The sequence below is a fragment of the Lasioglossum baleicum genome, chromosome 16, assembly GCF_051020765.1.
Source record: "Lasioglossum baleicum chromosome 16, iyLasBale1, whole genome shotgun sequence".
In the NCBI taxonomy this organism is placed as follows: domain Eukaryota; kingdom Metazoa; phylum Arthropoda; class Insecta; order Hymenoptera; family Halictidae; genus Lasioglossum; species Lasioglossum baleicum.
In genome coordinates this window covers 4,087,021-4,112,428 of record NC_134944.1, presented here as the reverse complement: position 1 = coordinate 4,112,428, position 25,408 = coordinate 4,087,021, and the positions used below count along the sequence as shown (strand labels likewise).

The 25,408-nt window shown below is 39.3% G+C and overlaps 1 protein-coding gene across 2 annotated transcripts; it reads left to right on the top strand.

The window, feature by feature from the left end:
- Positions 1–416: 416 nt before the first annotated feature.
- On the top strand, positions 417–23,333 carry LOC143216901 (cadherin-23-like). 2 transcript variants are annotated; one of them, XM_076440470.1, is made up of 26 exons: positions 417–512; positions 1,665–1,907; positions 11,411–11,711; positions 12,703–12,854; positions 13,614–13,994; positions 14,315–14,444; positions 14,934–15,301; positions 15,801–15,939; positions 16,009–16,264; positions 16,439–16,713; positions 16,786–17,111; positions 17,180–17,491; positions 18,100–18,373; positions 18,636–18,936; positions 19,061–19,256; positions 19,325–19,482; positions 19,565–19,746; positions 19,823–20,046; positions 20,244–20,432; positions 20,515–20,808; positions 20,869–21,108; positions 21,167–21,352; positions 21,433–21,569; positions 21,648–22,039; positions 22,466–22,730; positions 22,843–23,333. In XM_076440470.1, the coding sequence occupies exons 3-26, from the start codon at positions 11,495–11,497 to the stop codon at positions 22,955–22,957; spliced, it is 5,709 nt and encodes a 1,902-aa protein (XP_076296585.1). In that variant the 5' UTR covers positions 417–512; positions 1,665–1,907; positions 11,411–11,494; the 3' UTR covers positions 22,958–23,333. The 2 variants fall into 2 exon arrangements, with proteins under 2 accessions (XP_076296585.1, XP_076296584.1); XM_076440469.1 differs by lacking the exon at positions 417–512 and having other exon boundaries at positions 1,505–1,907.
- The last annotated feature ends 2,075 nt before the right edge of the window (positions 23,334–25,408 follow it).

Below are 25,408 nucleotides of genomic sequence, written 5' to 3'. Positions count from 1 at the left end.
TTGCAATTAGTTGAAGATATCCCATATGAATATCCATATGAATTCATTCGGAATTTATAATGAAATTTCGTTTAAAAATAAACTCAATTTAATTAAATTTAATTAAAATTCAGAATCATGTGTCTGAAGGGTATGAAGAGAATTCAAAGACTATTCAGAGACTTTCTGAATTCATTTTATGTTAACAATAATTAATTTATTGTCTGAGTACGAGCGCCATCGACGACCACAGGTGTCCGAGGGCTAGAAAGAGGGGAAATTTGCTGATACACGCCTCGGGGAACACCACAGGCTGAATTTAACTGCGAACAACCGTACGTTTTGTGGTGTTCTGTGTACGGTTAGTGCTCACGCCGCAGAACGAACACCAGGCACCGATCTCGGGCTATGTATCTCGGTTTTGCCTTCAGTTCGCTGTCGTGAGTACACCTGAACAGGCGACTGACTCTGTCGTTTGATAAACCTCGCAGCCGCCGGCACCGGCGATAAACGTTTCCATTTCGAAAAACACGGTATTGTTCGGTTATACATTCGTGATACGAGCCTTCACATTTTTATCGTTTTTATCCATCATTATTTTATTGTTACACAAAATTACTGCTTTCGAAATTTACTTGAATTCATTTTCCCTAAACCCTTGTCGGCACATCTCTCGTTTAAAGCTCGATGAAAAACTAAAAAGAAATCGTACATTAAGTTTCAAGATGTCGTTGTAAAGAGGAAGCTTCGATCTTTAAATCTGTGGTGGTTTCAGTCGCGGGAAAAATTTTCCAAACTTTCCACAGACGTATCAACGTTCATGTTTCCGAAAAAATCAAATTTTCAGTTTTTTGGCCGGTGTATTGCGAAAAACATTTTTTAAATAAAATAAAAAATATAGCATGAAAGTAGAGGCTCCCAGCTTTAAAACGAGTCCAAATTTATTGTCGTACCATCATTATTTCATTGTTAAACAAAATGATCGCTTTCCGAGTTCACGATGCACGTGTTTCTTCGTTTAGTACGAAAAATATAGAGTCAACTTCTCGGTTCAAACCTCGATAAAAAGCTGAAGAAAGATCGTACACCTATTTTCGAAATATATTTCTGAAGGGGAAGCCTCAATCTTTAAATCCGTGGTGGTTTCAGTCGCGGGAAAAATTTTGCAAACTTTCCACAGACGTTCGAACGTTCATGTTTCCGTGAAAAATCAAATCTTCAGTTCTTTGGACGGTGTATTGTGAAAAAAAATTTTGAAATAAAATAAAAATTATAGCATGAAACTAGAGGCTCCCAGCTTTAAAATGAGTGGGAATTGATTGTCGTACCATCATTTCTTACGGAATTATTTTAGTTCGAGTGTAGACAATTTTTCAAGGATCTCGCGTCGAGAGAGTTCGAGTTTGGAAAAATGAATTTGTAAACAAAGTGAGAGAGGTGGCGAACACTTACGGGCGGGTAGATGGGGATTATGCTGGAAGCGATGCTCCGTTTAACGCCGGCAGCTCACCTGGGCAGGTGAGCATGCTTCGTGTGCTGCTCAGTTTATCAGTAACGCGCTGACAGTCCGCGCGGAGCTGCCTGAGGAAATCTCGCGTTTTTCTTTCTGCCAAACCATTAACTCAAATTAAACCTATCCCTACGACAAAAATCCGCTTTCAACCAGTCTCTTTTCTATCCACCAGTGAAACAAAGATCGTGACTTTCGAACGAAGTGACATGTAACCAGTGAAAGTCCGGGACAATTTGTTACGCAGTGATGTTCGAGAGTAATCCGTTACAGAGAACAAGTAAATTGACGGTATAAGCGTCGAACTGTTCCGATTCGACGGAAAGAAAAAGAACAGTATCGTTCTCCAACGTGTGTTCACAAAGAAAAACGTGATTGTAGTAGCTTAGGTGAATCGGTGGACGTGGGAACAGGTTCGGTGAGTATCAGTCAATCAAAAGTCCACCAAGTTTTACAGCTTCTTCTTCTTCTTCTTCTACTTCGGCCGCTGCTGGTCGACAAAACTTTCGGCAAGCTGTACGAGGATTTTTCCAAAGTTTCTCGGGGATAATTTGCATCCGTGACAGTGACTAGCAACGCGCGTCCATCATGCGAAACGTCCGCAGTTTCTGTTAGTGTTGGATTTCACGAACTTCCTGAAGAGCAATTAAAAGTTGTCACGCTGGCTCGTTTCGGTGGCAGGCGATCGAACTAGAATCCGAAAACCTAGTAAATACAGTTCTCGGAGCCACGGGGAACGTTTCACCGTGGAATTCGCTGCATCCATAATTTTGCATTTTCGTTTGTGCTGGTTCGGACGTTCTGAATAATTTCTCACTTTCTGAAAGCAAATTTTGTCTTCCTACCGAGTTTTCCTGAGCAATCGAACGAAATTTTCTGAGAATACGAATTTTTATTAAGAGATTATTTTACGAGAAAATTTTTATTGAACCTCTAATATTCTAATACCACGATATGCATCATATTAAATTGTATTTAGACTGTTTTATGCATTTATAGTTTATAAAAATTTTCAAAAAATGCTGCACTATCAAGTTTGACAGAATTTAGCACGATTTTTATTTGTTTTGAACCTACGAATGTTACTAGTAATATTTACTAATGATAACGTACTACCAATGAAAATGGGATTTTATTTGGTACCACTTTCTTTTGAATGTTGCAGAAACATCCGCAGTGGAATCGTATTCTTCGCTCCTCTATTACATAAAAATGTGTATTGATTATAGAAATATAAATTTCTAAACGAGTTCTGTAATCTTTTTAATTACTTTAGATCGACTTGATTCATAGGTCATTTAGATTAATCTCGATGAATTTAAATTACTCAATTAAGACTGCGTGTAAATTACGAACAGGAAATTAAAGATCATAGAATATCATTTTCAGATAGAGCATTGAAACGATGATAAAATGAATGAAGATAGGAAATGGATTGTGGAGAGTCTTGTTTATGTAAATAATGTGGTTTTTCTGTGATTAACTATGAGCTTTCTAGAAGCAGTTTGTGATTAGACGAAAATTGTGATGGTCAAAGAAGTGAATAAGTAGGCACTACTACAGTTAATCGACGGCAGAAAAACGTAATTAGATAGAGAAAGCTGTGTCACTTCCTTGAACAAAGAAATATTGTTCTTTTTCTTAAATTCATTCGCTCTGATTAGTCAGTGAGGTATAGTGAGCAGTGCGAAAAAATGTGGAACGTGTTTACGATGTTTCTGGATTAATTGGTAATTGCCTTGTTACTCCTTGTTTGATCATGTTTAAATGTTTTTGCACGTGCTCGCTTCTGAAAATAACAAATAATAGCGCATAATCGGTGCACCGATTGTTGCGAATGCCCGCCGCCCGTGTCCTCAATTTTTGCGCTGTTCTGCAATTAATAATTAACCACTAATAATCGTGACGCAATGGCGAATGCTACGTAAGGATATCATCGTAATCACATTTCGCCTGTGCCACATAGCACAATGACATTATGAAACTGCATTTCTCTTTTTTCGTTTACAGCGGATAATTATGAGGGCACCTACTAATTATTATACTCGTGAGAGATTTTCCTTCCTTATGAATGGCGAATATTAATTCGGGTACGCTACAATGATGCAACATTACCATATTGAATTATGATGCATTTATGTTTCAATGAAAATTGACTGCAATTAATATGCAGTCGATGTTTCTCTCGATAAAAATTACGATTTATTTTGCGGTTTCAATGATTAGAACTTTCTTTGTAGTTCTCTCTCGTAATTTTCTAAAGTTAATATTTTCTAAAAAAGGAGAAACTTTATGTCGATTGGATGCCTACACGTTCTTCAATAAGTATACATTAATAAAACTAGAGATTAATAACATACATATTTGTTAGACTCTGTTCAAAGTCTTCGTCACGAATCTGACACGATATTGTAAGGCAAGGGGTTGATATACGTACGATATGGTATTGACTCCTCTAGTAATGAATTGTGAAATGTCTGTGGACGCGTTAGTATACGCGCAATTGACAGGTAACAAGTAGAAGGGTCTTGGGGAGGGGGAGGGGTGCGTAACTCGATAGTGGATATCGAGATCATGCTATCGATACCTTGGGAGCATGGATGAATGGACGATACTCGTTCACTTTGGATATGTATCACCCATTACTTTACCAATTTACACGATAGCACGTGTCCACAAAAAACTAAAACAAAATTGCAATTTATGTAAACGCATTCCATCTTTTTCGCCACATGTAAACAACACAAAATCGCTCACTCTATCAACAGGAACGTGCTAATACTGCTTATAATGGTTTACTAATAAAAATGAGTCTTCGAAATTAAACAAGTTTTTCGGTTAAAATAAAAATTGTTTGTACGAATTGCAAGACATAGGAACCGAGTAATAAATTGCAATGTTTTTCGCGGTGCAAGTGCACGATATTGGACGGTCCTGCGTTTACAGCCTATGGCAATGGTGGAAGGAGACCGTCACGCAACGCTTTCTGTATGGGGTGGGCTGTATGGCAGACGGTAGTATGGGGTGTGTCAATACCCCGTGCGGTGTTATCATTCGGAAGCATGCATGGCAGGTGTAGGAAATGACGTCACGCACCTCGGAGTATCCCCGTTTGAAACACGACCTTACTGTCTATTTTCGTCGGACCACCATGCATAAAAACTTCCTCCGGACTACCCATGTGAAACGTAACAAAGGATATCCTTGCCTTCTGGATTAACACAGCCCGCGTATGCAGAATAATTGCGGGAGCAATTTTTCCAACGAAAACGAACAATTCTCAAACCACCATTCTCATTCAATCATTTCATTTTAAGCATCTCTGTAATTTCAAAGAAAAATATATAAAAAAACTTCTTGAAAACCACGCTTATATTAAAAATTTTTTCTCCTGAACGCACAGTTTTTTAAAAATTTGTTTTCTAATATTGCATTGTCATCCAGTTCTGAGCTATGTTTAAAGCTTCAAGTCTCTGGCTCATCGGGAAGTGGTTTAAAATTCGATCACAAGATTTGACGCATACAACAACGACAACTCGGCAAGCTAATATGAGCGTGGTAATAATTCCAAAATAAAATACCTAGAACGTTATTTTGTAAATTAAATAACTAGAACGTTAATTTTGGAAATTGTTAACGCTAAACGTACCGAGCTATAAAAGTAACAGGCACATGTTGACTTATTAAAATCATAAGATTAATTTATTTTGTGCTCTAATAAAGGTATTTGTTAAACCATTTCTTACGTAGCATCTTTCTAATTTCAATAATTGCGAAATAAAATATTTAGAACCAGTCATCTGACAGGTCGTGGTAGGTTGAGTGTTAATTTGTTCTCGTGTGACTACGTCGAGAAATGATTCACACCGATTCCTCAAGTTTCCTCGAAGAACCTTGACGAAATTAGGGCAGTCCTGAAAACTTCATTTCTATCGATTTATCAGCTCGATGAACGAAAGGGAAGACTAATTCTTAACATAACTTCGACGCTACAGTAACTTCCTTCATTGAACTTCGTACCGTGTGTCGTAGAAATAATATATTATTTTACTGCACATCCTTTTCGGAGCAGTCCGAAGACACAAAACCTTCGGAAATGGTCTTACTTCTGTGTTTGGTAGTCTTAAAAGTCAAGAGCGTAGCCGACACACTCTGTTGGCAAGAAGAACACCACACGGCATATATTTCCAAGCATACACACTATACGCAGAGTACCTGAAGTGTCGAACTATCCGAGGGAAGCATCTCCGCACGTGCACTCGAACCTGCTATTACCTTAATCGTCTGTTGCATCGTTCGTAAAAACGTCGATGTTGTCGCGCGTGTCGCGGAAATCATTTGCTGTATCGAATCGGGAAAATCGGGTAACCTTGGCATAGAGATCCTGTTCTAGAAAGTGAAAATTTATTGCTGCCGCATATTCTCAAACGTATGAAAACTATTTCTCTTCTTTATTTAGCTTTTCCTCGAAATTACTTTTTGAGAACTAAATAATGGGGAGGAAGCATTAGTGTTTATGTGTACAGTAACATTTAATCGTAACAAATCAATCCACGTCACGGGATAGAAAACAAATTTTTTCCCCATTTATAATGTTGACATAATTGTGAATTATTCAATTATTTCAATTGGGAAAGAAAGAGATGCGGAAAGACGCAGTCCTTCTCTACGTTCGGCTCGGCCTTTGAAGCTCAAAAGAATAACGATAAATGCAAAGGAATCTGTACTCACAAAATTGCAATATAAAAATACTGATCATATTAAAAATGAATAGGATATAAAAATACTGAGCACGATACACATGAATACTATATAAGAATACTGACCATATGCATGGGTTCATTTAAGAATTACGCGAATGCAGCGAACAGACAACATAATTAGATTAGAATAACAAGTGTTCCCTACGCACGTAATATTCATTCGCACAGTGATTCGAAGTTCGTGTTGCACGCACCCGGTGCATACATTCTCTACGGTATCCTAGCAGCAATTATAGCTGAACAGTATTTACAGTAAAAAGGTAGTCAAGTGTGAAGTGTAATTTCGAGGAAGAGCTGGTCATCTCGGTCACGACTCCTTCCGTAATCTAGATGCTCCTCAGGAGTGAATTAACGACGTTTCATAATCTTGCCCAACTATCTCTGGTTTCCGGGCATCGGCCTTGCAGACCGCTGACCACGGCCGGATGTTCTTGTCTACAAAGAACGAACGAATGGCCGCCGCGCACAGTGGGGTAAACCGATGAACTTTGTGGTAAAATCAAAGAACTTTCGATAGAAATCAGATAGAAAGATGCTTTTTTTTAAAATTAAAGCTGAAATATTACAGAATATGGGAATAATAGAGAGAAAGATTAACTTTGAAAATTTGTGTTAAACTTGCAGAATTACAAGAAAATTGTGGTTCATCCAGTACCATGTACGGATAGATTTTTTTCCTGACATGCTATACATCGTTTCCCTGGTCGCACAATTTCCTCGAACACTCGCCGTGATTAATCTTCGCTCGTTTCGCTATTATCATTCAATTGGAGCTCTTGTCAGAGTTGTAACTGGACATGTATGAACTAGAAATCAACCTGACGACAAGGAAATGACATTTCGTATGACACCGCATGCAAGAACTATGACGGATTCTGATTGCCTATGCAGTGAACATCCGAACTTGCGTGATTTCAGTAAGCCGAGTGTCAAACTGCACTTTGGATCAGAAAATTGCTCGAATCTGCACGAACGAGTGACAAGATAAAATTCTAATATTTTAAAAGTGTTTAAAAAATTGTGTCTCCTATAATATTACAATTGACTTGACAATAAATGTTTTAATAGCCATGAATTTGATTGAAGACGATGTACGAACTGAGTAAATGTAGATTTTGAAAATTCTTTATAAAAATATTATATCATAATAATTGTAAAAATATCTAAATATTGATTTTACTAAAAAGTTGTATTATTCTGGGATTTTTGCACTGCAATTGCAAAGAGTGAACTGAAGCTGTGACGTGATAAAGTGGAAAAATAAATATTCCATACTTGACGAGCAACGCGTCTCTTCCTTTTCCAATTACGGAGGAATCAGTTCCATTCACGGTCCAGTACACATAGTAACACGTTCTGGAGAAGTTATTTGCGGTTGCTTCGTTCATACTCGAGGGATAGATCGATTTGCGAGTACTCAGATAAAAATACAATAGCAGTAGTATAAATAATAGCACCGATCTTGCCGAAGATAAGTTTCACACGCGCCAAATCGTTGAAGCGCTTCCCTGGCAACTTGGGAAACAGATCAACTATACTAGAAGAACTGGATGAACAGAAATCTTTATCTAAATTAGCAATGCTCGCCACAATTTGAAAAACAATTCAAAAAATTCTGTTTTAAATAAAATATTTCATTTTTCTACGATTTTATCCTAATTTAACGTATTTAAAATGGTTATAAATCCGAATTATGAATAGATTCCGAGAATATTCCTTTTAGGGAATGTTACATAATTTTCAACCCTAATCTTCCGAAGTGTCGGCGACCCCAGAGCGTGTACGAGGTCCTTCATTAACGAAATGAAGAGTGAGAAGCAGACAGTGAAAGGGAGAAGCTTGCCGAACAAATCAGCTGTGAACGCGAGTAGGATGGCAGTACAGTTCTCGCGATAGTGAATCAGCATCTACTTCGTTTTTCGCGCTTGTATTACGGTTATGTGGTATAACACCGATACCGTGGGAAACGAACTGCGACTTCCGGCGAGCTTTCACTTCGTTTAATTGTCCCTTCCATCGTCCGCGGGCCTCTGACAGTCTTGACATTGAACGCGCAACAGAAGAATACTCTGGCACCGGTTAATCACTTGTCTAATTAAACGTAACAGCGGCAGACGTAATCGTCTCAGGGAGTCGGTCCTGTTTCTTCGAGAGGTTCATTGTTATTGCAAAAACCGAATAGTCGATGCAACTTGCTAGCACCCAAAAGAAAATTACAAAATACAACTTTTAGTATTTTCTCAGCAACTACGACAACTTGCAATTTTTGTCAAACAGTTTTTTTTACTTTGTGTAGCAAAGCAATTGTTCTAACTTCTCAAGAAAGTTCAAATCGTACGGTCCGATATTATAAGAAGTTATCGTCTATTCGTCTTCAATATAAACGCAACAATATTCTCACCAATACTCATTCTGGCAAAAATATTCGTGCTGAATGGTTGTTCCAGTGGTGTTTTTGTTGTGAATTTCGAAATGTTTTCCAGTAGGTCGTGTTTTCCATTGATCGTGTAGGGGGCCACTTTAGGGATTGGATTGTATTTGAGAGAATCCAGAAAAAAATGTATAACTGTGAAGCCATCGTCGATGGACTGTTAATGAAACAATAACGATTCCGAAATTCCGTTACGGTCTCGCTTCGTTTGCTCGAAGAATTAAGAATTTTTTATGTATGTATGAATCAGTCGTTCAAGCACTTGAACGAGCAATTAATATGATCTATGTGGCGTAAAGTTCATCTGCTTCGAATACTAAAAAAAACACACACTTGTTGATTCAGTAACGGTTATCCGATCAACATTTTTCCTTGAAATCAACAGGTCTCGCGAATCCCGAATCGAAAGACTTGAGAAACGCGTTTTCCTGGTGCTGGTATCCGTATAATTAGTCGAGAACAACAATAGTATGAAAAGTAACATCAGAAGAATGGATTAGATACGTGGCGAGGACGTAATTGCGATAAGTAAACACTTAAAAATACAATTTGAAATGCAGCTGATGTTATGTCATGGTAGAACGAAGATATAAAATTCCTGATAATAATCTATTCCTTTATGATCATCGTGCGCATCTCTCTGCTATTTGATTTCTATACATCTTCCTGTTCCTCTGTTTATTCGAGGCATATATGTTTTCTTATTTTCCTGGCATTGAAACTACCAACTTATGGTTTCTACGGAATAGTACGGAAGCAGAAACCATAAAAAGTGTGGTATAGAAGAAGAGAAGTTTGTTAATACGTAAGAATAAATATGTTTCGTCAGCGGTGGGGCTTTCCACATCGATTTGGATAGTTTGCAAATTGTACTGTAAACAATTTTGTTGTAAAGAAATTGTAAATACGATGGAATAGTAATTTGACAATTAGTCTACCGTTTTAGACTGCATTTTTCATTCGTACTGTGAATGATTTTGTTCTAAAAAGATTGTAAATACGGTGGAATAATAATTTGACAATTAGTCTACCATTTTAGACTGCATTTTTTATTCGTACTGTGAACGATTTCGTTCTAAAAAAATTGTAAAGACTATGCTTTTTATTCGTACTGTAAACGATTTTGTTCTAAGAAAATTGTGAATACGATAGAATAATAGTTTGACGCTAAATTTCCGATTTTTGGAAAGCCGTGATACCTTTTTAGAAACAAATGGCACAGCCCGGACTCGAAAGCTCGAAGCCTGTTCGCAAAGCAGTGATTTTCCGCGACTTCCGGTTTCATTCTGAAGATAGCTCGGCGTTATTAAATCCGACTTCCTTCTCGAGGAACAAAACGAGCAGCATTCAAAGAGAGAATATAAATTAGAGGATGGGACGGTCTTTCGAACCGGTGATTTTCATTTAATTCCTCGTGTGGACGACGTGGGGAAGGAAGGAAGGAAGGAAAGTTAAATCGTTTCAAGGTAACTCGAGAAAATCTCATTGAAGCGCTGATGAATTTTCTCCGTCCCGGTGAAATCCGGTCGCGTGCCGCGAGAAAATCCACGTAAACATTTTTCTTTTCGTAACCGGTTTTGCCGGGCACTTTCCTCCTGTCGTTACCATTTCACCGGGGTGCACATGCTTCCCCGCCGGGGTCTGGAACTTCCCCACGATGTTTTCTCCTGGCAATCAATTATGTTGCTCTGAGAAGATGCGACCGCGGTAGTCGGACTAATTAACTGCGGCCGGTAGTCTTCGCGTCTCTCTGTTGCAGTAGAGGACTTCTCACCGTGATGAAGAAAAAAAAAGTCACACACGTCTGCGAATTAATACGTGAAAGTGACACACTGCGCTCGAGGCCGACGCGTCTCATAGAGCACATAAACCTAACCGAACGACAGTATAATCGTGACTGAAATGGATACGTTTACTGTGGGCCACGGTAGAATGGACTAATTGGTTCTCCGGGATCTCGTTCCCCGTTGCATTTATTGAAATACATGCATTTATGGGCAATTTGTTCCAGATCCGCAGTCTGCTGCAATGTACGCAGCCTGCGCGACACGGTTCAAAAGGAGCATCTCATAATGTACCACACAATGTACCAAAATATACTAAAATATACCACAATGTAACACAATATACCAAAATATACTGGAATATACCACAATGTACCACAATATACCAAAATATACTAGAATATACCACAATGTACCACAATATACCAAAATGTACTAGAATATACCCCAATGTACCATATAATATACCAAAATATACTAGAATATACCACAATGTACCACAATATACCAAAATATACTAGAATATACCACAATGTACGACAATATATCAAAATATACTAGAATATACCACAATCTACCACAATATACCAAAATATACTAGAATATACCACAATGTATCACAATATACTAACAAAATATATTAGAATATACCACAATGTACGACAATATACCAAAATATACCAGATTATACTAGAATATACCAGAATATACTGTAATATACTGGGATGTACTAGAATATACTAGAATATACAATAATATACTGGGGGGGATGTACTAGAATATACAATAATATACTGGGATGTACTAGAATATACAATAATATATGCACTGGGATGTACTAGAATATACTATAACATACTGGAATATACCAGAATATACTCGACTATAGCACAATACACTAGAATATAGAAAATAAAAGTGGCACGTACTTCCTTTGTTTCAGGGTTCAATCGAACACAGAGCGCAGCGTTAGAAATCATTTGCATACACGGATTCAACGAAGGGAAGTAATCATGACAATTAAAGGATGGTTACCACCAAGATGACCTTGAGGAAACCGACGACCACGTTCACGCGGCTGTTACGATCGTACAAAAGGCGCAGATTCAAGCACGAATGGCTCGCATTCGTATTTATGTGCCTTTTGACCGGGTGTTCAGCCAGGAACAATCCTCCACGGTTTCTCATCGACGGCCAGACGGAAATTATTCTTAGGCTAAAGGAAGGCTCTGATACACCTGTCGGTAAGAATATGTGGAAATTCCGTTCTGCTTCGATGCACCCTGGTGCCCATAGGCGTGCGTTTAGGTTGCGCATGCACACGTTGAACCTTGAGGGGTCTCACTGTACTGATACTCAGAACACCGGTGATGTTCAGTACTTTTTTATGGGATGACTATTGAAGATATCGATTGGGAATCAATTGGACATATTTTTTAGTGAAAATAATTATTTGATCCGAATTTATAGCAATTTTACTGCTGAGGAGAAATGTTCTTCGTAACTGAAAACGCTGTAGAAACATAGAAGTACTTTTTTCTAGTAGAAATAATAATGTGGTCCAAAGTTATGGCACTGATCGTACGTCATTCTGTGGCAGAATCAATTTATTTCAACTTTGCAAGGTTCGGACAATCAACGATCGCGAATGTTACAGTCTCGTGACTTCTTGAATATGTAGTTGATTTGTATCGATGTAAATTCAGTAAGTTTCCTGCGGTTTCACTATTACACAAATTGTGGCAATGTTGCTCGCCACGGAGTACATATTACCATATAATTTTACTTCGTTCCTCGTATAAATTTCAAGTTTTCCACACATTTGCAACATCACTCAGCATCTTCATGACCGTCAGAAGTAAGATTCAATTAGAGCTGTTTTACACTGAAACCGCATAAAAACCTGCAGCTAAATTATTCGTGAACAATGCGTGTAGAACTTGATGGGATCAGACAAGCACAATGTTTTCATTATACTTTTAATTGCCACTTTCAGTTAATATCCTGGAATCTGAAGTTCCATGGAAAATTATCAAGTACGCTTCCTTGATGGGAGATGTAGAATCGGAAATATTTTCTGAATCCACTGTATAGATCCCCTTTTTTCATGAATGGTCGCTGAACGCGCACACAATGTGTCCCCGGTGCAAGCGGAGTTTGTGTGCATTTCAATTAATTACGTTGATTCGTTGGCGCATCGGTGATGGCATTCGTGCCGACTGGTTTCTGTTGCAGGCAGTTTAATTTACAGGCTTCGCGGCGTCGATCCCGATGGTGACAGCCTGACGTTCGGTGTTAGAGACCAGCCTGGCAGCGACGTGATTCGGGTCGAGAATTTCAGTCAGAACGAGGCCAATATTTACCTGAACAAATTGCTGGACAGGGAGGTAATCGATCCTAATGACGATCTATTCTTTGTCCCAATGATTCCGCTTGACCACCGACGATGGTGACGCCCCACAATTGCTTCAGGTGTCCCGAATACACCTGCAGAGACTTTCCTTTGCACAGGATAATACATTAGTCACGATTAGACTGCGGATCTTTATGCAAAATAAAGATGTTCGGAAGCAGTTCGGAAGCAGGAAGAAAATAATCATTGATTTCATCCCTTAATGGCCTTGGTGCATTAAGTTTAGACTCTGAGGCACCACTAAATTATTTTATGTCAAATAAGCTACTAAACATGAGAGTATTGCATTCTCTTTATAGTTAAAACAGAACAAGAACAAAAATGTAGAAGAGAAAAGAAAATTTATATCTTTTGTATGGCTACATTTACTTGAATGCTTAAATATTGGTCACAAACGAATAAAATTTTATTTCATGACGAATGTGACTCGGTTAAAATACGGCGAGGGGTTAATATTCACCCCCTATTACAGAATGGAAATATTCTAGGTCAGAAGGAACGTTTAGTTTTCGTTTTAAAATAGTTTCGAGTGCAATGTCTTAAAAACAACAATGCAATATTCTGAAATTTTTCGAATCCTTTACCGTTCTACATACATTAGGTCGGTGTAAAAATTCGTGTCCGATTCCTTGTTGAATTTTAATATTAAATCGAGCACGACCTTTATGCATTTCTTCATAAATGCATAAAGTTCAGTCCAGTGATGATCAATGGAATGACAATAATTTTTCAGGTCAGAGACGAGTACGCACTGGTGCTGACCTTAACAGACGGAAGGCTCGGAGAGGGAAACTTTATAACCCAAAGTTTATTGTTGCTCGTGGAAGACGTGAATGACAACGTCCCCATTTTTCGTCCCCACCCAACGTCACTCACAATTAGAGAAGATTCTGGGCCAGGCATTCTGGCCACTGTCGAAGCGACTGACGCTGACCTGGGCGTCCACGGGCAGGTGGTCTACTATCTTCAGGAGCTCGACGGTGATAATGACGTGTTCAGTATCTCCACTGTTAATGGGAAAGGCATCGTGCGTCTCGTCGGTCGGCTGGACTACGAGAGGAAGTATTTGTACCAGCTGAGAATTCTGGCCATCGATAGGGCGATCAACGAGAAGGTTAGTTGCAAGATTATATGTAATCTCAGAACGAAAATAAAAGTGCTTTGACCCTAGTCAAGCGTGGGAAATAATTGATTATGAAAATTACCCGCTTCGTGCACACCCCTTATCGCAGCTGTTAGCTTGCTGTTAACATTCTAGTGCAGATAAAACCCTCACAATGCTGTAATAAATGTCTCCGTGTTAGAAAGAATAGCCTTGCGACAAAGACAATGACCTCTCTCAAGGAAAATGAACTTTCATTCGTGAACCTTTATCATAAAACAATGTTCCGTCAAAGGTACTACTAACAGTTTAATTGTTGATCATTATTTCAGGTAAATACAGGGACAACCGCGATCCTCGTCAAGGTTCAGGACGTCGAGGACCAACCACCGGAGTTCATCACCATGACGCCTGTTGCCAGGATCAGTGAAAATGCCAGGATTGGAACGTCCGTTCTTCAAGGTCAGTTTACCTCCGCACCACCCCTGCCATTATTTAACCTTTCGCCGGATCGTTTTCTTTACAATTACAGTGATTAGAAAATTATCTCAAAAAATGTCGTAGAAGAGGAAAGAAAATTTATATTTTTTGTATGGCTACCTTTACTTTAACCCCCCTTGCCCTACGATTTATTTTACGGTTTCTGTGATTAGAACTTTCTTTGTAGTACGTAATTTTCTAAAAGAGAAAATTTATGTTTTCTCCGACAATTATACATTAACGAAACGAAAATAGACTTTCATCTCGGTTTAAAGCAAATTAATAACATACGTATACAGGGTGTCTCAGCTGAAGGAGGCCACGTAAATATCTCCTTTATTTTTAATTGCACGAAAAGAATATTTATGGCATAATTTGAATGGTATCGAAGGAGGAATATCATAGAAGAACAAGTTCTTTTGTCCGGTTATTTTTTCATAGGTTTTTCAACGTCATCGTTATAATTTTCAGTGCGAGCAGTGGACGGTGACAAAGGGATCAACAACAAGGTGACCTACAGCATCACCCAAGGTCCACGATATTTATTCGATATCGACGCCACTTCCGGTCTAGTGTTCACCAGAGCGCAGCTGGATAGAGAAGCGGAGGAGAACGCGGAGGGTGCGTTTGTGTTGGAGATCACCGTAAGGGAAGTCTCGAAGATAGTACCGGCGCCTTCGGTTTCGACGGAAGTCACCATCATTCTTACGGACGTTAACGACGAGACGCCTAAGTTCCGAAACCCGCGCTACAGGGCCGAGATCAATGAAAACGCGCCATACAATACGCCGGTTAACTTCATCGGCGATGCGATACCGGAAGTCTATGATCATGACCTGGTGAGAAACGGAAGTGATTTCGCATCGGAGCCTATCAGCGCTTTGCGGGACTTCGTGCGAATTCAGATTTTCATAGAAAGCATTTTTAATATTAGAGACAAACATTTTTATTTATTCACTTTGCATGGAAATGGAAATTTTTATTCTAATTCAATATTAATCCTCTCAATAATATTAAATTTTCCGTAAAATTATTTCCATAATAATTCAATATTACTCCTCAATTACATTCAGAATTAGTCAATTCCATTTCCATCGCAAAATAAGCGAATGTGCTCTCTAAATTCTTTTGTTGCACAACATTGTTACATAAACCGCCGAATCGTTCCATAAATAATTGGAATTAATGACTGAGAATGTTCCGATACAATATGTGTAGGTTTGTCGTCACACTTTCACTTTCATAGACTATTATGGCAGCGAATTAAACCGTCAATGTAATTATGCTACAAATATTTCAATTAGCGGGAGCGTAAGCTTTTATGTAATTATTTTCCAGGGATCGAATGGTACTTTTCGAATATTCATCGATGGCGATGACGGAATATTTGACGTTACGCCATCCAGGGGAATCAACGAAGCTCCTTTTCTAATTCGTGTGAAGAATTCCAGTAAACTGGATTTCGAAACGATATCAGGTATTTTAATCGATTTATCCCAACAGAGGTTGATGAATGATAAATTAATTTCTATGTCGTATGTTTCAGAGGTGAATTTTACGTTAATCGCGAAAGAAGTGGTGCCAGTTAAACCGAAATACAGCATGGTGCCGGTAACTGTGTTCATAAGGGACCAAAACGACAATTATCCCGAGTTTACCGAGAACATCTACGAGGTGTCAATTCCAGAGAATTGCGCTGTGGGGACTACAGTGGCGTGGGTGCAAGCGTTGGATGACGACAGCGGCCATTTTGGAACCCGAGGAATCCGATACACGCACTTGGGGGGCAGTATTGCTCACGCGTAAGATAGAAACCATTAAATACTCTACAGCAGAACTGTTCTTATAGAAAATTATTTATTGAAAAGGGGAAAATACTTAATTCCAAATTAACGTTATGCGTCGTCAAAGTGGCCCGTGAAACCATTTGGGTTGGCCCAGGCCTGTTTTAATGGATACACTTTTGTTGCTTGTAGACTGTCAATGGATCACAAGACTGGTGTAATCACGGTGAAAGAGCCAGGTCAGAGTTTCGATCGAGAACTAGTGTCTCGTCATTACTTGACTATCGAGGCGAGAGATGACCTCGGCAAGGGCAATCGTAACACTGTCCAACTAATTGTGAACATCAACGACGTGAATGACAACGCGCCGGTGTTCTTGCAGAACAAATACGAAGCTGTTCTTCTGGAAAATCAGGCCAACTTTGAGTCACCGTTGGTGGTCGAAGCTTTCGACATCGATTTGAATGGTTTGTAAACACCGTGAATGATTTTGTTCTGAAATCTTCTAGCTTGTACAATTATTATCGAACCATCCCCAGGTACCAAGAACAGCGAAGTGATCTACGCACTGGTATCAGGAGAATTCTCCCGGAATTTCACTATCGATCCAAAGCGTGGGATCATCGTTCCATCATCACCGCTGGACTACGAAGAATTGCCAGTCAATAAAGGTCACAAAGCGGCACCGGTGCGATCATTGAGATTAACAGTGAGAGCGAGGGATGCGGGCTCGCCGAGTTTGAGCTCGGACGCTCCATTAATTATTTACTTAAAGGATATCAACGACAATCCACCCGCTTTCGAGAGGACTATGTACAAGAGAAGCATTCCTGAAGATCTAGCTGGTGGCACTAGCGTAGTCCAGGTATATTTACATAAACAATATTCAAAATTGCGTAAATACTTGAAATTTACTTAAAATATTTGCTACAGGTCAAAGCCTGGGACAAGGACCTCTCCTCGCCCAACAACAAATTGGTTTATCGAATCCAGAGCGGTGCTGGCGATAAATTCGTAATTAGCCCCGAGACAGGCGTGATTAGGGTCGCTCCGGGTTCGAATTTGGATCCAGATCTCACGTCCCCGAAAACGACGAGGTATAGCTTGAACGTACTCGCGATTGACAGCGGGACGGAGATCCAGAGGACAGCTGACGTGCTTGTGAATATCACGATCGTGGATGTTAATAATAAACCACCGGTTTTCCTCGATCCTGGCACTGTCACCATTCGAGAGAATACTCAGGCAAGTGATATAGACAATCCTTCATTTTCCTTTTTTATTTAACTACTCAAACTGCAACTTGCAAGCTGTATGTCAGGCCAATTTTGTTTTTTCTCGAGGTCATTTTCCCGGAGTTTTCAAGGTGATCATTTACATTTACGGGAGAAAAGCCTTGAGAAGAAAAATAACGTGAAGTGACACCATTTGCATTGTATTAAAAACATTTGTTGTGTCATAGCAAATAAAGGGGATATTTTGGTGGCTACACAATTTCTAAATACATCTTGAGGGGGGTAAACTTTACTTTACCGGACTCGAAATTAATGCCTTTCTCTCTAGGATCAATAGTTGAGGAGATATGGTCGCTTAAAGTTGAGCATTTTCGACAGGTAAGGTACCTGTGAAGTTTAAGCGATCATAACTCCTCAATTATTGATCCTAGAGGTTCGAAACTTCGATCTGCATCCGTGCCAGGTACAAATCTACTGGATTACATACCAAATACGTCATAATTCGCAGGAGAAAGGCACAAATCTTGAGTCGGATAAAGTAAAGAGCAGCCCAACTTGATAATATGGCTCAGGATAAAAAATTGTTGACGACATTGAGTTATTCCTGTCATCCATTAGGTTGGATCGTACGTGCATCGCGTCGTCGCGAACGATCCCGATATCGCGCCGATTTTGCGATATCGTATCGATCCGAATTCGTCGGAAGCGAGGAACGAGGAGGGTACGCTAATTAAAATTCAAGAATACGATTACCTGTCCGCGTTGGAATTAAATGCGCTCGACGGACTGCTCCGAGTGGTTAAATTGCTGGATCGAGAAAGAGTGGAGACGATCAGACTGGGTCTTGTGGTGGAGGACTTGGCTGCAGTTAGGGGAATACAAACTGCCTTCGGTATAGTATATTTAATGTGGATCTTTATGCGAAATAAGAATATTCTACCTGAATTGCAAGAAACTGGAGTGTGAAGTGGAAGTTTATTTTCTTTCTTAATATGTTTAATAGATTGAAAATAATGTAAGTGTGTGTATGTTCACTTTTTTAAATGACACCTACTCCTTGTTGTTATATATGCATAAAATCCGCGGTCTCTATTTGTATGTAACACATTTTCCAATTCTCGAATTTCTCCAATAATGGTTCACTTTCATTTCAGCAACGCTGAACATAATAATCGAGGACGAGAATGACAATAACCCGAGGTTCCGCAGACCATTCTACAGACGGTCGGTGACGGAGAACAGTAAAAATGGCGTCAACATTGCTAACATCGTCGCCGATGACGCTGACAAAAATCGTAGCATCACTTACACCTTGGAAAGTCCACAAGAGTTGACAGATTTGGTTCATCTTGATTCTGAAACTGGGGAAATGGTCGTCGCGAATAAAATCGATAGGGAGCAATATTCCTGGCTTAATTTAACAGTCAGAGCTACCGACTCAGGGATACCACCCAGGTAAAAATTATTATGCAATCAATTATACAAAAAAGTAGGAAGGTAATGGCCCCCCATCGACATTATCAGAAATGACATTACCTCCCTACTCAAACAATTTTCAAATATTTCCCAACATTTACAGATCGAGCCTGTCAGAGGTCTACGTTCACGTGTTGGACGAAAACGACAATAATCCATACTTCGTGACCGATATTGGTAACCTGACGGTGTTGGAGAATGCAAAGTTAGGTACAGAGATCGCTGTGATCCAAGCTAGTGATCCTGACAGTGGGGATTATGGGAAAATTACTTATCTACTCGATAGAATGTCGTCTCAGGTGAGTTTCTAGTTCAGAAATTATTAAATCGATTTGAGAAGACGATAATTTGTTTTTCTTTTTAATAGGGCACTTTTGCTATTCATCCTGAGTATGGCACACTGACAGTGGCTGACTCTATCGATTGGGAGGCTAGGCAAAGTTATGTTCTGGTAATCGAAGCGTGGGACAATTACCAGTTCGGCTACACTGCTGGTGAATCCAGAAACGCGTTCAAGCAGATTCAGTAAGTGAAACAATACAGTCTTATGCGTTTATAGAGGATTTACTGTACATTTAGAAAATGCAAAAAATTGTCCATCTTTAAGGGTGACAGTGACTGACGTCAACGACAACGCTCCGAAAATGGACATTCCGTCGACATGCATCACTATATCGGAGTTCCACGATGCGAAAGATTTAATTTACGTCATCAAGACGAAGGATGCTGATGACCCAACAACCCCTAATGGTCGTGTGAAAATTAGAATAATTTCTGGAAACGAATTAGGTCTGCGTTAAATACATATTATTCTATCTTGATTGTCGTTATCAATCAATTTAATATATTGACTTTCTCGCGACAGGTCTGTTCATTCTGGAACAAATAGATTATTGGACAGCGAGTATAAAAGCGGCTCACTCGCTTCGGGGAAAATTTGGCAATTACTCACTGTCGGTGGAGGCACGCGATCTTGGCAGTCCTTCCAACAAAGACAGTCAGACTTTGAATGTCTGTGTTACTGACTACAATGATAATCCGCCGGTGTTTATCAGCCCTCAACATAACACGACGATCCGCGTACCGGAGGTAATTATTAATTAACATTACATTAAACATATTTATGTTATTAAACGAAATATCAGCATATATAAATATAAATAAATATTATTAAATGAAGATTCGAATGAGGAGAAGCACTATATATTTTCTCAGTCAATTATTCCGCAAATATTTTTATAATTCAGTGCAATTCGTGTGGACATTATAAACGTGATAATTTACAGAACGTGACAATTGGGACACCGATTATCCAAATTGAAGCAAAAGACGCAGACACAGGTCCGAACGGCGACGTTCACTATCGCCTGAAGCAGGATCTTGCTGGTCATTGGAGAACTTTTGATATTGACGACACAACTGGGGTAGTGACTTTAAAACTTCCCTTGGACAGAGAAACTCAAAAATTGTATGAGGTGAATAAATAAATTGGGACTAGAAATGCAACATCCGTAACAATTGTCAGAGAACATTTTAAAATAATTTCTTTGTCCCCAGATCCGGATAGAAGCGTACGATCTAGGCACCCCGACCCCTCTAAGCTCGGACCTAGATTTGATAATCTACGTTCGAAATATCAACGACTACGAGCCGCAATTTTTAGTGGAGATTTTCAACACGAATTTCACCGAGCAACAATTTCCTGGTACGGAAACCATTTTGCTACCTCAGACTGTCGATCGCGATGACGTCGACGAACTCGATGATCCTCCAGCTCAAGTTTGCTACTTTATCGTCAGCGGAAACGACGATGGTTTCTTCGTCCTTGACGTATTCAAACACGAATTAACCGTACGTATTGAAAATACCAAGAGTATTTCACAGATCGATGTCTACGAATAATTATTGCAGACTGCCAAGACGTTGGACAGGGAACAGCAACAGCAACATTTGTTAGTTATAAAAGCGACGGAGGACTGCACCACAGTTCCAACGAACGACAGCTTCATCGAGGATGCAACAGACACCACGTTAAAAGTCATTATAGACGTGATCGACATCAATGACAACCCGCCGAAATTCGTCAGTAAAGTGTTCACTGGGGGCGTGACCACGGAGGCTGATTTCGGCACACAGTTTATGCAAATTAAGGTATAATTACTGTTTAAAGGAATGAAAGTCGATATTAAATATTGTCAATTGTTCGTAGGCGATCGATTTAGATGCTGGAGACAATGCAGTGATCACTTATTATAGAGTTGGCAAAATTCACATGACGTTGACAGAGGGTCTTGATGACATCGAGATACAACCCTTCCTCGTTAATAAGCAAACTGGAGTTGTGAGTCTGAACTTTGACCCACAGAGAGGAATGAAAGGGTACTTTGATTTTATGGTACGTGTGGAATTAATTCATTATTACAGATATATATTTTTGGAAATTATTTGCATTAATGACATAATTATTCCAAACAGGTTCTAGCTAATGACTCTCGCGGTCTGCAAGACACAGCTAGAGTGTTTATTTATTTACTACGGGAAGACCAACGAGTCCGGTTCGTGCTGAGACAGCATCCACCGGAAGTCCGTAACAGAATAGACACGTTCAGAGAGTAGGTTTAGATAAGATTTTAAATTGGAGATTTTACGAATGATAGAATTGAAGAAATTGATTGATTTGAAACGTTTAGGATCTTGGGCAACGTGACGGGAGCGATAGTGAACATCGACGAGTATAAGACCCACGAAAATCACGACGGTTCGGTGGACAGAACGAAAACAGACCTCTATCTGCACCTTGTCAATCGCCGAGACAATTCGATCCTCGAGGTGTCCGAGGTTCTCGAGTTGGTCGACAGAAACATCGAAAAGCTCGACAGCCTGTTCAAGGAATTCAATGTTCTCGACACGCAACCGGCTCAGTATCAGCCGATTATTCAGTACGAGCAAGCGGGGACGACTTTTTGGCTTTTGACTTTGACCCTGTTTCTAGGCGCACTGCTAATTTTGTGCATGGCTCTCTGCCTTTCACAGAGAGCCTCGTTCCGAAGGCAACTGAAGGCGGCGAACGCGTCTCCTTTTGGTAACTGGCAATCGTAATCATCGAGTACTGGCTCAATGTCATTCAATATTGAGTTCTGAACACTCGAATCATTCGTTATTCGATTTTGAACACTCGAATCATTCAATATTCAATTCTGAACAATCGAATCATTCATTATTCAATTTTTAACACTCTAATAATTCAATATTGTACAATTGAATCATTCAATATTTAATTTTTATCACACGAATCATTCAATATTCAATTCTGAACACTCCAATCGTTCAATATTCAATTCTGAACACTCCAATCGTTCAATATTCAATTCTGAACACTCTAATGATTCAGTATTCAATTTTGAACACTCGAGTTGTTCACTATTCAATTTAGAACGCTTAATTAACTCTGTAAACGAAGTGGTACGGAAAAATTGAAACATCAACAAGATAAAATTGCTTTCGACAGGTACCTCGGACGCAGAGTTCATCAGAGGTCCCGGACGCGTTCCAAACACGAATAAGCACAGCGTGGAGGGTTCGAATCCAATATGGATGCACGCTTACGAGAACGAATGGTTCAAAAGCGACGAGTCCATTAGTCACACCTCCGAGCGTGACTCTCTCGATGAGAATGCACTGAACAACGAAGAAATGATGAACGAAGTGAACACGAACCAAAGAAACGAAGACAAACCGTATTACATCGAGCCAAGAGTGTCTTCCATTTCAAGGTAGACAGATCAATCAAATTACCCTATTGAAGAATACTCTGTACATTTTCTACATTTCTCTAAACGCTTTTTGTAAATGCTGATTTTTTAAATGAGTTACTTGATTTTCCAGCTTAGAGAGCATTGCGAATATTCCGAACAACTTCCACCACACGTCGTCGTTGCATCGAGCACACAACACGATCGTGAATCCTCTCGGCAAGAAAATCGAAACAACGGAGCTTTAACAACGATTGTAATTCTAACATGATCCTTTCAGCTTTGAGATCTACGACTGCAGGAGTACTGTAAATTTAGAAGTGTTCGTGTACATATAGTCATACCTCGTACAAACGATAGAAATATTTAATATTTATTTTACAATAATTCTAACCGCGACACCAATAAATGTTATTTATTGCCGAGACATTTTACTAGCTGTAAGTTATACAAAGGCAAGCAATTATTTCAACGAATCTAGTTGTTAATTAGGGTACAACCCGACGTCGTTCTACGTGTGAAGGAAACACACCGATGATCTCCGCACATTCACATTCCTTGTTGAAAAGTTTTGTACAAGTTTGTACATTTTCTGAGAAATAAAATTAAGATGGTAATATTAAACACTTTCCCATAATAATTAATGTTTGTTTAGATGAATGAAGGTAATGAAGAAAACTAATTGTGCAAGTTGATAAGGTAGGAAGTATACCTTGCAAGGGATGATACTGAAACGATCTATGCTTTCACAGCTTGTTAAATATTTTTTAAGTCAACAAATCTGTTCATGTTAAAAATGAACTCTGCAATTAATAATTCTCCAAATATGTAACAAAATATGGTTTTCTTTTCATCGGGGTTGTTTTAACCCTTTCGAATGTATAATGATTTTATTTAGAGAAATAAGGAGATTTATTTAATTTTTCTAAACGAAGTTTCTGTTTTGAATGAAACAGGAAGCTCAGCACACCTCGTACGATTACTATCAAAAAGAACGATCACTAGGTGAACAACCCACGGAGATAAAATCTCCGCACGGAACACTACCGAAAGAAGAATCCATTGTTTAAATGTAAATGAGCAGAACGTACAGCTGACCTCAATAGGTTAATCACACATTCAAGTCCCCTTCACCCTTATGGGGTGCTGTCGCGTGAGTTTTACGTTCCTCTAGCCGCTAGCCTCTTGTAATGATGTACCGTAAAAATGACATAAATTCGGTACTTTCGACGTTCATGCTTAAATAGACTGTAACCGCCTTCGTAAGGAAGCTTCCGGTAAGGAGTAGGTCAGTCTCTAAAAATACAGGTAGGCTGATGGACAACAGAGAATTTGCTTAACGTCGAGTTTCTTTCACAGCAATTCTTCCATCTTTTGTTTCCACAATTCTAAATGTCCATTTAGAAAGACATCCCAGTCAATTAAAAATTTTTTACCACGAATCGGTCGATCATCCATTTTGCCAGCTGCGTCGACTAAAAAATGAGATCAGTCGTTCAGTGTGAGATTGATGGAAGTAAAAACGATTACGATATCACAATTTCTTAATTTTTATGTACTCTGAAATATTTCGTTCCTTCATCTTTAGTTTCCATAATTTTAAATTTCCATTTACAGAGACGTCCCAGTCAAGTAAAAATGTGTTTTGTCTCGAAGCATCAATCGATCGACCATTTCGCCAGCTGCGTCGACTAAAAAATGAGATCACTCGTTCAGTGTGAGATTGATGGAAGAAAAAACGATTACGATATCACAATTTCTTAATTTTTATGTACTCTGAAATATTTCGTTCCTTCATCTTTAGTTTCCATAATTTTAAATTTCCATTTACAGAGACGTCCCAGTCAAGTAAAAATGTGTTTTGTCTCGAAGCATCAATCGATCGACCATTTCGCCAGCTACGTCGACTAAAAAATGAGATCACTCGTCCAGTGTGAGATTGATGGAAGTAAAAACGATTACGATATCACAATTTCTTAATTTTTATGTACTCTGAAATATTTCGTTCCTTCATCTTTAGTTTCCACAATTTTAAATTTGCATTTACAGAGACGTCCGAGTCAAGTAAAAATGTGTTTTGTCTCGAAGCATCAATCGATCGACCATTTCGCCAGCTGCGTCGACTAAAAAATGAGATCAGTCGTTCAGTGTGAGATTGATCGGGGCAAAAACGAGGTGAACAGCATTTTACGGTCAATTAGAAATCGCAAACTGTCGGTTTACGTATGACGAGAGTCATATTAATCAGAGCCCATTTTAGGTGCCCGCGTTCCGCGAGACAGAAAATGAGCAAGTCAGAACGATGATTGAAGCAATACGCACTGTAGGTAGTAGGTTGGGAGGTAAGGAGGCGAGGAAACAGGGCACGTACACTCTTATCGTGTTTCTGAACGTCAGCCTCGCGTGTAACTTTATGCTAATTTCCACTAGCTATATAAGCAACTGGTCAGTGCTCGAGTCACTCCCTTTGCACCCCTCCTTCTCAATCCTTCACTGGCCCAGACTGCCTGCAGAATAACCTACTACCGTTCCCAACAGAAATCAGGAGCGTAGTAACCTTTAATGAACAATACCGGCCATCGACTCTTCTCTGTATACTTAATTAGCCACTGCTCACAGCCACTAAATTCCTCGATTCGTTGCAAACAAATAATCTTGTCTCTCAATTTCTCTGAGAATATTTCCTGTGCTAATTTTGT

Excerpts from the sequence above, each read along its gene's own strand:
- LOC143216901 (XM_076440470.1), top strand. The coding sequence starts at position 11,495 with ATGGTTACCACCAAGATGACCTTGAGGAAACCGACGACCACGTTCACG. Across the intron at positions 12,855-13,613 it reads ACAAATTGCTGGACAGGGAG|GTCAGAGACGAGTACGCACT; the intron begins GTAATCGATCCT and ends ATAATTTTTCAG. Across the intron at positions 19,257-19,324 it reads TCGATAGAATGTCGTCTCAG|GGCACTTTTGCTATTCATCC; the intron begins GTGAGTTTCTAG and ends TCTTTTTAATAG.